General features: G+C 40.0%; 1 protein-coding gene across 1 annotated transcript in view; it reads right to left on the bottom strand.

Moving 5' to 3' along the window:
• The window catches only part of LOC106053464 (uncharacterized), a 28,749-nt gene that overhangs the window by 8,095 nt on the left and 7,561 nt on the right, over nt 1-13,093 (bottom strand). The window contains exon 2 of the mRNA XM_056040764.1: nt 4,241-5,006. Coding sequence (XP_055896739.1) covers nt 4,241-4,741 — 501 coding nt within the window. The 5' untranslated portion in view covers nt 4,742-5,006. The remainder of the gene's footprint in view (nt 1-4,240; nt 5,007-13,093) is intronic.

The following is a 13,093-nucleotide window of genomic DNA, read 5'->3' as shown; positions in this document are numbered from 1 at the left end:
CTGTGTTGAACATAGACCAGTTTGATGAGGATATCTGTGTTGAACACAGACCAGTTTGATGAGGATATCTGTGTTGAACATAGACCAGTTTGATGAGGATATCTGTGTTGAACATAGACCAGTTTGATGAGGATATCTGTGTTGAACATAGACCAGTTTGATGAGGATATCTGTGTTGAACATAGACCAGTTTGATGAGGATATCTGTGTTGAACATAGACCAGTTTGATGAGGATATCTGTGTTGAACATAGACCAGTTTGATGAGGATATCTGTGTTGAACATAGACCAGTTTGATGAGGATATCTGTGTTGAACATAGACCAGTTTGATGAGGATATCTGTGTTGAACATAGACCAGTTTGATGAGGATATCTGTGTTGAACATAGACCAGTTTGATGAGGATATCTGTGTTGAACATAGACCAGTTTGATGAGGATATCTGTGTTGAACATAGACCAGTTTGATGAGGATATCTGTGTTGAACATAGACCAGTTTGATGAGGATATCTGTGTTGAACACAGACCAGTTTGATGAGGATATCTGTGTTGAACATAGACCAGTTTGATGAGGATATCTGTGTTGAACATAGACCAGTTTGATGAGGATATCTGTGTTGAACATAGACCAGTTTGATGAGGATATCTGTGTTGAACACAGACCAGTTTGATGAGGATATCTATGTTGAACACAGACCAGTTTGATGAGGATATCTGTGTTGAACATAGACCAGTTTGATGAGGATATCTGTGTTGAACATAGACCAGTTTGATGAGGATATCTGTGTTGAACATAGACCAGTTTGATGAGGATATCTGTGTTGAACATAGACCAGTTTGATGAGGATATCTATGTTGAACACAGACCAGTTTGATGAGGATATCTATGTTGAACACAGACCAGTTTGATGAGGATATCTATGTTGAACACAGACCAGTTTGATGAGAATATCTGTGTTGAACACAGACCAGTTTGATGAGGATATCTGTGTTCAACATAGACCAGTTTGATGAGGATATCTGTGTTGAACATAGACCAGTTTGATGAGAATATCTGTGTTGAACACAGACCAGTTTGATGAGAAGATCTGTGTTGAACACATACCAGTTTGATGAGGATATCTGTGTTCAACATAGACCAGTTTGATGAGGATATCTGTGTTGAACACAGACCAGTTTGATGAGGATATATGTGTTCAACATAGACCAGTTTGATGAGGATATCTGTGTTGAACACAGACCAGTTTGATGAGAATATCTTTGTTGAACACAGACCAGTTTGATGAGGATGTCTGTGTTGAACACAGACCAGTTTGATGAGGATATCTGTGTTGAACACAGACCAGTTTGATGAGGATATCTATGTTGAACATAGACCAGTTTGATGAGGATATCCAGTTTGATGAGGACATCTATGTTGAACACAGACCAGTTTGATGAGGATATCTATGTTGAACATTGACACGTGTTTTTCACCGGATGATGTGTACAATAGAAATCTGTCAAAGGGTCAAGGCCGGTAGGTCACAAGTTCACACATTCTTGGTTATTTACCAGCCTAAAAAGCGTTGAACCCTTGCTATTGTCCCGCAAAATCAATTTCTCCAGACTCTACGTTCTCAGGAAGTGTGTATGTGTGTGAGTGTGAAAGCGAGGCTAAGATATCAAATCATTCAACACAAGCTTACATGGCACGCACACCGTGAGTGAGAGCGGGCGATATGGATCTATTATTTCCCTTGTTTGTGCTTGTCTAAGTTTAGAAGTAAGCCATAGAACGACCTACAAAGAGGTCGCCGACCCCAGGAAGCACTCACTCTTGATGGTGTATAGGTAAAGGTGTAGATAATGGGACCTTTTCTGAGCAGACAAATTATCAGGGGAACAATAGGAACCAACGGGATCCGCTAAATGCACCTACGTCTGCGGGCCTAGACTATTCCAAATAAAAGTGTCACCATGAACCAGAAATAGATATATGCCAGTGCTCGTTATAAACATGTCAAGCTAACAATAAATTACAAAACAACTGTAGTTCTGCCATTGAAAAGTCACACGGCCCCATTATTCACATACATATAGAATGAAAGCGCCACTGAAGTACAACTTGTCATCTAGATTGGGACTAAGGTAGACTCTCGTAGAATGAAAGTGTACCATATCTTGGCGAATGTGGGAATTCTTAGAAAGTGTTCAAATACTTTGGATATGGATAAGGTTAAAGAAAGTCCACACACTGCAACCAACTGGAATGCAAGCCAGGTGCGGAGATTGAATTACTGCTACGCTGTTTTAAGTTTGGTCTTAAGACATTAAAGTCGGCCTGGTCGTGCGGTATGCGCGCTGAACTTTCGTTCGGTCGTCTCGGCGGTCCCGGGTTCATATCCTTAAGCTCTGAAGGAACATCCGAAACATGTCAAACATTTATCAATTACTTTGAATCAATCATGTTATTCGTTTTAATATACCTCGACTAACAATACCAAATTAGTAAGTTTGAAAATAGTTGTTTTTTTTTAGCGCAACTTTCATGCAGAATGCTCAGTGCGCTATGGTCCAATCACTTTTGTGGAACATATCTCTTTCATCAATTTAAGTCATTACAATTTTTATTTGTTTCGCTGATTTCGTGAAGAGATTTTTAAAACAAACACTTTGCATCTTGAATACAGTGATGCCCAAACTACTGCACGTGGGTCACGTTCGGCCCGTGACGCGATGCTACCTGGATCCTGGAAACGTCTGCCCATAGCGCACAGTTAAGTTTCGGAAGCTAGGTTCCTATGGGCTCAATGACCTTTTTTGGTTGCTCCGCTGCCCGTGACATGAGTGTCGGAAATGGATTGCCGCCCCCCCACTTCCCAAGACAGTAAAAAGGTTGGGTACCGCTGTCGCAGTCAATTGGTCCAGTGCGCAAGGTGACAGGCCATCTAAATCAATAAGGGAAACAACTGAAGCATGACAAAGAGCGTGATATAAGGTCCACACCATTTCCACTCTTCCGCGGTATTGAAGTATCTCGACGTGCACACAACAGTAGAGCGAGAATCGATGAGACAGTGACGCCCCTGGGCTAAAGTAGGTCAACACATGCCTGGTGTTTGACTGCTGTCACCTACACTGACATTTTGTTGATATGGCAACACATACGTGGAGATTACGGATACATACAGCTTCTAACAAAATACGAAAACCTTTATACAAATCTGAGGGTATTTTCATAAACGGAGACAGGTGTATTCTGTATAAGAATATGGAGATATTGATGGGCTATATATATATATGTGGTGTGGTGGCTGGGTGGTAAAGCAGCTGGCTGCCGAAGCGGTGGTGGCAGGGATTCTGAGCTTTGGGGGTCAACCCGATTCTAACGTGTACCAGACGTTAGTTAGTAATAGTAAGGCGGTTGGTTGTTGACATAGTCACGTGACGTCCTCGTTACATCATCTGCCCTATATATTCTGTACAACAATGATTTTAAATAATATACCACCTATCCATATCTTTCTTTTTTTTTTTTTTTTTTTGAATTTGAAACTGCAGTTCAATGCTTGAAGGACCTTAATCTTATCATCAAAATCACATTGTAACCTAAGAGCAGATTACTATGATTAGGCTATATCTACCTACAATGTACAAGTTATTTCCCTTATTCGATATCAAATAATTAATTACCAATAATTAATTGACTGAGTTTTTTTTTTGTTTATTGATTCATGTTTTGTTAGGTAGAATAAATAATTGCTTAAAGCAAGTATCAACTTGATCGGAGAATACGTGAGGGAGAATTAGATGTAACAATTATTTAAAGGGGACTGAACCCAACACATTTAGCCATATCTGTGAATAATGAAGTATTAGTTACCCTTGTTGCCTTTAAAATAATGAATTACCAGTCTTTAATTGTCTGATTTGTTACTTTTTTTTTAAATTGATTCTGAATTTAATGAATAATAATGCAAAGTTTCAGCTTGATCCAAGCTGGGAGAAATAACGTGTACACACTTTTTACCAGACAGAGTTGATATAAGCTTTGTAATGAACAATTCAATAAACAGATCTTTAACCCTCACTATTTTTGTAATTACACGCTTTAAAGACGCAAATAGGTTTATAAATGCCACAGACATCAGTTTTTAGTATTTACTTACCAATCAGTCTTAAAATAAGCCCACTGGCTGAAAGAAAGCCATCAATTAAAGTAACATCAATAACACCAAAGTAGCCAAGTCAAACTCACCTTGTTGGTTGAAACTTTCCCATCTGTGACGTCAGGACTAGAGCTGTTACTTCTGTCACTCTCAACCCCGCCAATATCACAGACTCTCTTCCCATTGGTTGACCCTATCGCTTTCTCCGCACCATCTTCCGGGCGTGCCATGCTAGTGTCATTTGATGGCGCATCAGGCCCGGCCGCTTCAGGCGCAACTTTGCTTTGCGGCTTCTTGCCGGACGCCGCTCTCTGAGCAGTATCGGGTCGGCCACTGCCGGAGGGGGACATTCCTGAACCCCCAGGGGGTGAGGCCTGGCTCCGCCTTCGAGACACCTCCGTGTTATCATTGCAGTCTTTCACGGCGGCGTCTTTCTCGGAATCCCGAGGCGGGGTCCGCGGCCAAGCCTTCTCCATGTCGTCCAGCACAGCCTCCGTGTCGTTGGCATCAAGGTCATACTCCAGCAGACATTTCTTGATGGTCTTATCAATGAAGAGCTCCAAATCTGGTATGCAGTACATAAACTCCATTTTGTTTGTCACGTGATATCAGGCGCTGTTTAAACAGTGACAGGTTGATTACAGTAATTCAAATGTCAATGCATAGTCTTATGTCTACACAGACATCAAATCTGGTAAGATAATCGACTTCTTATATGGATTATACCATTATCACTGCTCCTTAAATTACAGCTGGGAAATAATACAGGCTAAGTTATTTCCCTTGTATCCTTCATCAATTACAAGCACGTAACTTGTTTCTAGTTTTCAGTATAAAGAAACTTCAAATCGATTTCTGAAAAGGAAAAAAAAATAATTTAGAAAAATAGTGAGGTGAGATCTTAGAAAGAAAAAGGAGATGGACTGGTCACACACCCTAAGAAAAGATACCAACAAGATAAGATAAGATAATTTTATTGATCCAATCAAATGGAAATTTCGTTTGACTATAATTGACAGCCTACTACTTTATAAAAACAATATGGATGAAAAATTCGAACGACATTCACTCACGAAACACATACACATTCACAACAAGCGCTTTATGAATTAGACTTCTATGTACTTCTCGATGACGACAGCTGATCTTGTAACACTCTGACCGATAGTGGGATAAAGGAGTTTTTATATCTTTCTGTTTTAGTCCTAATGGAAAGGAGACGACCACTTCGTTCAGATCTTATGTATTAGTGGTTGCAACAGAACTAGACAGGCTTTAGATTGGGACCCCCCCCCCCCCCTCCGAGGACACAAGGTGCCAGTAGAAGACAATAAAAGAACATGGCAATACAGTGCACCAGATGAGGCTGAGGGGGCAGGTGTTATGGAGTGTGAGTGTGTTTCCTACGTGATATGGAAAGGTAGTATTTATTGTTAGGTGGAGAGAGAGAGAGAGAGGGGGAGAAAGGGAGAGAGAGAGGGAAGGAGAGAGGGAGGGAGAGAGAGGGAGGGAGAGAGAGAGGGAAAGGGAGGGAGGTAGAGAGGGAGAGAGAGGGAGGGAGAGAGTGAGGGAAAGGGAGGGAGGGAGAGAGGGAGAGAGAGTGAGGGAAAGGGAGAGAGGGAGAGAGAGAGAGGGAAAGGGAGGGAGGTAGAGAGGGAGAGAGAGAGTGAGAGAGTGAGAAAGAGGGAGAGAGAAGGGGGAGAGAAGAGAGGAAGAAAGAGAGAGAGAGGTTTCATTCGATGTTAGTCTTGTAGAATGATGCAAGTTAAACGGCACTGTGTTAAGTACGACAGACTCCAGGATATGCCAGATTGTAGGGACGGGTTTTGATAGTGAGTTCTATTTGGTTTTGTTACAAAGAAGTTCTTCACGTTGTTTTTCAAGTTCTACAAGTTCAAATATAATATGCCTACAGCGGTTGAGTTGTTTACCAGGAGTTTCATGCTTTAAGCCAACTACCGTCTAAAACAGCAGGAAAGAGCTGGAAAGCCATCCAAAGAGACATTGGACAGTGGAGTGCTTTTACCGATGGGCCCCATGATCCAAAGGATGATGATGGTGGATAATTAGTCATTTTGACCATGTATGGTTTTAAAGAAAGAGAACAAAGTGGACAGAAATTGTATACAAAAATATAAAAAATTAATTGAGTCAAAACTAAATAGCTAGAAAATTCAATAATTCACGAGCTAATTACAAATCATGTATTTGGGCCATCTGTCTGAAGAGCCCCGTTCAAAACTGTAAGTCATCTGTATTGCCCCAGCTACGAAGAATCAAAGGCCATGTCGAGGGCAAGCATCGGAATGGTAAATGCTAGTCGACCGGCGGCGTTGCATACGCCTCTACTTTGCAGGGCCAGCCTTAGGCCACTGCAACCTATGCGACCGCAGTGGGCCCCGCACTTTCATAGGACCCGCGGCATCCTGATTTACCAGAAGCTCCTGGAAATCTCCAGGAATTTGCAAAATATACGACAAAGTCATGGCAATCTCCGGAAATTATTAAAAATCTATTGAAAACATACACATCTCCTGCAATATATAGACAAAAATTGTCAGTTTGAGTTGTCATTCAATATGGAAAACGCCAATCCTACGCGCGATAAAAAAAAAACGGCATTATGCAATACCCGTAATCTATGTAGGAAACAGAATTCTTATGATATACAGTATGACTTCGCTACACGCAATGCTCGTAAAGTAATTCTGTGCGTAGTAAAGAATGAATAAAATGTAAAGACGAATATGTTTTCTAATACAAACTCTTAATTTTCAATAATTATCCGTATCCTACCCAATCTGGGCCCCGCAAAATCTGCTTCGCATTGGACCCCACAATGGTTAAGTCCAGCCCTGCTATTTAGTGACGGGTGAATACTACTTGTTCTCCCCCCTCTTTTTTTTTTTCGCCTCTAAAATTTCGTGGGGTAACTCTAGTCCGTCCGACTTGCAGAAATAAAAGAGTGATCTTTCAATTACATGGTGTCGAAACTCTTGAGCCATGAAGAGAATTATATATAAAGACTCTTTAATGTACCACAAACTCAATTCTATAGATAAGCCACCCCTGCACCACCATAATTCAACTATCAGAATACTTACTAATATTACTGCAAAGAATAATACTATTAATAGTGACAAAAAAAAAAGGTTTAGAATTGTGTGTGCGTGTGTGACAATGTAAACATAAATCTGATGCAGACAAGTTCACTTTAGTAACTCGTAGTGTCATCGTGACCTCATCCCCTGTAGTCATTGTGTCACATGACCCAGCAAAGAACACAAAAAAGACACGATTTATAACTCAACTCAAAATAAACACTTAGATCCCCCCCCCCTGCTCCAAGCCCAGATTTTCCAGAGCTTAGTGTCTCGGTCTCCTCTCTGCAATGAGAATTTCCTACCTCCTGACTAAATCTCTGTCAATCTAATCAATAAGCTAGAAAAACATGTTGGCCCCCTGTTGAAAACAAATAATTTTCTTTAAAAAAAAAGCGCGTACAAAGATTCTGTTTTCAGTTGTAGTTAAAAAAAAAAAGTGTTATTGAAATGGAGTGTATTATCAAGTACTTGACTGGTGTTCAAACTATCCATGATACTGATCGTAAATCGAAGATGACACAATAATTTTGCTCGCCTTAGTTTTAAAACTATTCACATGAACCTGTCCCAATTACTATTTCTTTATCTTATCTTCTTCGTATCTTATTTAATACAGAAGTTACTGTAAAAAAGAGAAGATAATTACGTCCTACGCATTTCATGTGTCAATCTAGTCATGCATGTTTGTCTATGACAAACTCTGTCAAGTCGTTGGTTTTCTAGACTGCTTCAGGCAACCCATTCCATTTTCCAATGTCACTATAGGGGAAGAAGGAGAAATTGTAGGAATGGACCTCGCTCACCAATCGTAAACAAACAACATTTAGCCACGTGAAAATATGGATAAAACAATGAAAAAAAAAAACGTATCACGTGACAGCCTTTAAGGATTACGTAATTTGTATAGAAGAGATAGAGAACCACGTGGCCAAATGTTGTTTGTTTACGATTGGTGAATGAGGTCCATTTGTTCTAGCGTATGGAATAAGAAACGTGCCTCTATCTTTGTGTCTTACTGAGTCTATGTCACAGACACACTGGGATGGGATTAAATAGCCAGGTCTACAAACTTGTATAACTTCAGTAAAGAAAATATTTTTATTGACTGACAGAGATTGTACTTAAAAAGAAATGGTCGGTACATAAACAATTGTTCCCTTAGTCTATTTAGATCTAGATTTTTCCATGCGTCTTTAGTCCAGGCTGCTATAGATATAGGGCCCCTTGTAATGGAGAGGACTGGACAAGGAAGTAGATTATCTTCAACGCTAAAAGAACACCCAAAACATTTCAAACATTTAATCAGCATGAAGCTTTTTTTTTCTTCTTTGCTCTTTCTTCAAAGCGATTGAAAATATCAATATAACCATCTTTGGGGAGGGGGGCGACTCGAGCTAATGGGGGCCCTAAGCTTGCGTATGAGTATAGAGTCCTTAGTGAAGAATAGCTCTAGTCTACTGTTTTGGACCCGACCGTAACGAGATCAAATTCTATTGTAATGACCATTATCTTACAAACCAGATGGGCTGCGAACGTGTGGTGGTGTTTTTTGAGTGACAGGTACAGCTACAGTGTGTGTAACTGTGTACTGACCAAATAGGTGGCTTATTTATTGGGTGAGTGAACTAATGATCTTTCATGTGTGACTGTGTAGCTGTGTGGGCAACTGACAGGAGACGCTAATAGATCATGGTTAAAATAAGGAATAAAGTTTATGGTTACGTAATCTTTTTTTAAAAAAGCTTATACATCAACTCACTCTGGTACCAAAAAAAATTAATATATACGTTATTTCTCCCCCTCTATGATCAAGTTTCAATCAATTATTTAAAGTACCGGTACCTAACAAAACATGAATAAAAAATAAATAACTAAGTAGTCAATTAAGCAAGTGGAGAGTTGTCCTCCTTAGATAAGGATTTTTTTTTAATATATCTTATTTGTGTGTTTTGTGTACTAGACTTTACAAGGCTGGCCAAAGCGATGACCACGAGCTGTGTGTGGTCCCACTGAGCGAGAATTCCTTGCTGTTGGCAAATGAATTGTGATCTAATTATGCCCTGCGAACCGACAAGAAGTTAAATGACAATAAAAACAATAAAATACTTTTGGCATCAGTTTGGAAGTAGCCACGTAAGGCTCTATTCCAGTGATTCCCAAAGTGGCCTATATAGACCTCCAGGGGTCTACGAGACAAAAAAGTTTGGGAACCACTGCTCTATTCTACTGTCTACCTTTTTTTTTTGTTCTTGTATGGCAATGTAGATCTAATGGCAATGGTAAACATGGTTTGCATACTTGTGTACAACACTGCACTCAACCTTCTATATTATATATATAGAGAGAGATATAGATCCTGAAGTAATCGTCATGAAACATATTGAGTAGACGGTTAATCTCGCCTAGAAATACATTTTCTAAAATTGGTGTTTCACCTCGCTAAGTTTTGAATTGGAAATAAAATATTAGAAAAACGCCATAACACACATTTTAAAAAAAATATATTTAACTGTACACACGAGTAGTAAAACAATGATTGTTATAAGATCATTCTCATTGCACGAGATCTTGTATCTAACAAGAGTCAGGTGAAAAGCAATTACGAAACACAGACTTTGGTGACATCTAGAAGTAAGAGACTTTGGTCTACTAAACCCAGAGGAAAGCGAACGAGATGGTTTATTTTGTGGGGGTGGAGGAGGGTAGGGTTAGGCTGAATAATAAGTTGTACATTTTAAAGCAGTGGTGCCCAAACTACGACCCGCGGGACATATCCGGCACCCCCAAACCTTCTCACACTGCATGATAAAGCGGAAGGGGGCTCGGTTCCACTGGACTGTGGTCCGTGATAAGAAATGACCCCTGGATTGAAAAAATGGTTGGGCACCCAGTGTTGTAAAGTGTAACTACTTGTGGGCACTCCCGTGTTGTAAAGTGTTACCACTAGTGGGCACCCCAGTGTTGTAAAGTGTAACTACTTGTGGGCACCCCAGTGTTGTAAAGTGTAACTACTTGTGGGCAAACCAGTATTGTAAAGTGTAGCTACTTATGGGCACCCCCGTGTTGTAAAGTGTAACTACTTGTGGGCACCCCAATGTTGTAAAGTGTAACTACTTGTGGGCACCCCAGTGTTGTAAAGTGTAGCTACTTGTGGGCATAAAGTGTTGTAAAGTTCAACTACTTGTGGGCACACATTATTGTAAAGTTCAACTACTTGTGGGCACACATTGTTGTAAAGTTTAACTACTTGTGCCCCCCCCCCCCGGCCGTGTTGTAAAGTGCAACTACTTGTGGGCACCCCTGTGTCGTAAAGTGTAACTATTTGCAGCTCTCCCCCCCCCCCCCCAAGCCTACTATAGTTACACGTGTGCACCAGCGTGCGTGTCATATGACAGCAATATGTCATACACTTGTGCCGGGAGGTCACCACAGGTAGCACGACGCCCGAACTTTTACGACAAACACCACCACTATCTCCCCCTTCCCCCCTCTCACACCTTCTGTAGTTAAGTGTTCTGATGACAAAGTCACATTAAAAAAACAACACAAAAGCAGAACTTGAAACATGACGGAGGAAGCCTCCAGATGTCTAGCCCCTATGTGTCGCGCATGAGGGCCCCAAATCGTTTCTTCCACTGCATGCAATCTGTTAAAGCAAGGCATCTCTTCAGATGACCAGCTCTCAATCCGACCTTTGAACTCGACCACTTACGTCTCCTGGCTCGTGCACGGGAATTAATAAGTGGATCTCGAGATAGAACGAGGTCGAAGGTCATGCCCCGAGAAGATAAATTTTTTTTGTTAAACAGACTCAGGTTGTACTTCCAAAGTACTTCAAGGCGCTGAAAACAAAACTTTCTCGTGCCAGGTACAAGGATATAGGACATTTGTGTACTGGTTAGTTGGTCTCTCTGTGTAGCACATTAAACCAAAGGTCAAAGAACAGTCGGTCAATATGCACAGTTCTACACGCTGAGGCATGTGGCTGAAGCGTCCAAGTTCGATTCTGGGGATTACTTGAGACTGAACTAAACTGGGTCGTATTTGATGAGCGCCTAAAGGCATCGCGGAAACCTTTTCTGGACCTCTCCCTTTTATTTTAAGCCAAAATATCAACAAAAGATATTGGACTAGAGCTAACAAATCACGCTGTAGGGCCAAGAGACGCAAAACAATCATCTCAGAATGTAGTTGGAATGTATTACCTATACTCTTCAATAAAACAAACAAAAACATTTTTTAAATACTTTTTTTTTTAAAGTAAAGCTTATATTAGGTCTAATTGGACCAGTCATGTAATTATACCTACAAGTGACTTAATAAATCTGTGCGATACAAATATTTTTTACCAATTATTTTTTTTTAGCTTTTAGCTTTCTCAATGCGCTATGACCCTATCACTTGTCTGAACCAGTTGGAAAAGGGTGAATGTTTACATGATCGTTTTTTAAATGCATAAAAAAAAAGTTCACTAAGGGTTCTAGAGTCCTCAGTGGGACTAATTCAACTATAATTCAACACATCTGTCAAGTGCGATTTCTTTCCCTTGTTTAAGATACCAGACAAAATAATTAATTACCAATAGTTAAATAACCAAAAATTGGTTATTTAAAAAAAAAATGATTCTTGTGTTGTCAGATAAAAGAAATAATTGTGCAAAATTTCAGCTTGATCTCAGATTGGGTGTGGGTGAAATCATGGGCACAACATTTTGACCAGACTGAGTGGATATAAAAAGAAGAAACAGACAGAAAAAGCGATGGGAAGACAACATGAAAGACTGGACTGGCCTGTCATCGAATCTCCAAAAATATAAAGAAGGTGTCTAATTTCTAGGAGACTCCTTTAGAGCCGTTTTCGAAATACCCGTACAACTTCCACCCACCTTTTTGAACCCATGTTTGCAAGATAATGGGGGGGGGGGGTTGTAGGCCTAATATTAAAAACTATAATCTCACAAAATGTTTTTTTGAGTACTAATCTAACATAAGGTATGTTTGAATGCCAATCTAACAAGCGCCAAGCCTCCTCGGTAGATGAAGTCAGCTATTCTTTATTCTGAGATCTAGGCCTAATGGTAAAGACAAAAATAAAGGCGGAGGGTTATAAAGTAGACCAAACTACTCCTGGTGATTTATAACTTACAGTGAGCTTCCGCGACTCAGCAATTATTCCTCTAGAACACGGCATGTTTATAAATAGCCCAAGAGCGTGTACCACAAGAGTACTAGACAGTGACCAAGTTTATATTTAGGAGCACGTCTCTGGCGCCATCTAGCGGTGACGAGAAACTGCGTAATTGTTTATTGTCTTTTGTTTTCGCGGCCTCTGATCTGCCGAGTTGCATATATTATAATGTAATATGAAGTGATCTTACATAGCAGCGAACCAAACATAACAGGATACAACAAGCGAAACCTCAGTCAAAATCTAAATTAAAAACAAAAAAAAAACAACATAATATTTTTTTTTTAAATAGGTGTTTTGGAGTGTGTGTGTGTGTGTGTGTGTTTCTATGGTGACGGTGGGAAGAGGTTAGCGATTGGTTGTGAATGTCGCAAAATGTTTAGAAAAATTGGTTAAAATGTTTCTTCTGAATGATCTTTGTAATAAGTTAGACCCTTTACAATTTGCTTACCAAAAGGGTAAAGGTGTAGACGATGCCATCCTAAATATTTTAAACTGTGTCTACAAACATCTGGACTTACCGAACACTTATGTAAGATTGCTCTTTATGGATTTCTCATCAGCTTTTAACACTATACAACTTCATTTACTCATTGAAAAGATGAAAGCGTTGCAGATTAGTCCATACATAATACTATGGGCTAATGAATT

This window comes from Biomphalaria glabrata, chromosome 9, assembly GCF_947242115.1.
Source record: "Biomphalaria glabrata chromosome 9, xgBioGlab47.1, whole genome shotgun sequence".
In the NCBI taxonomy this organism is placed as follows: domain Eukaryota; kingdom Metazoa; phylum Mollusca; class Gastropoda; family Planorbidae; genus Biomphalaria; species Biomphalaria glabrata.
This window is presented reverse-complemented; position numbering and strand designations above follow the sequence as displayed.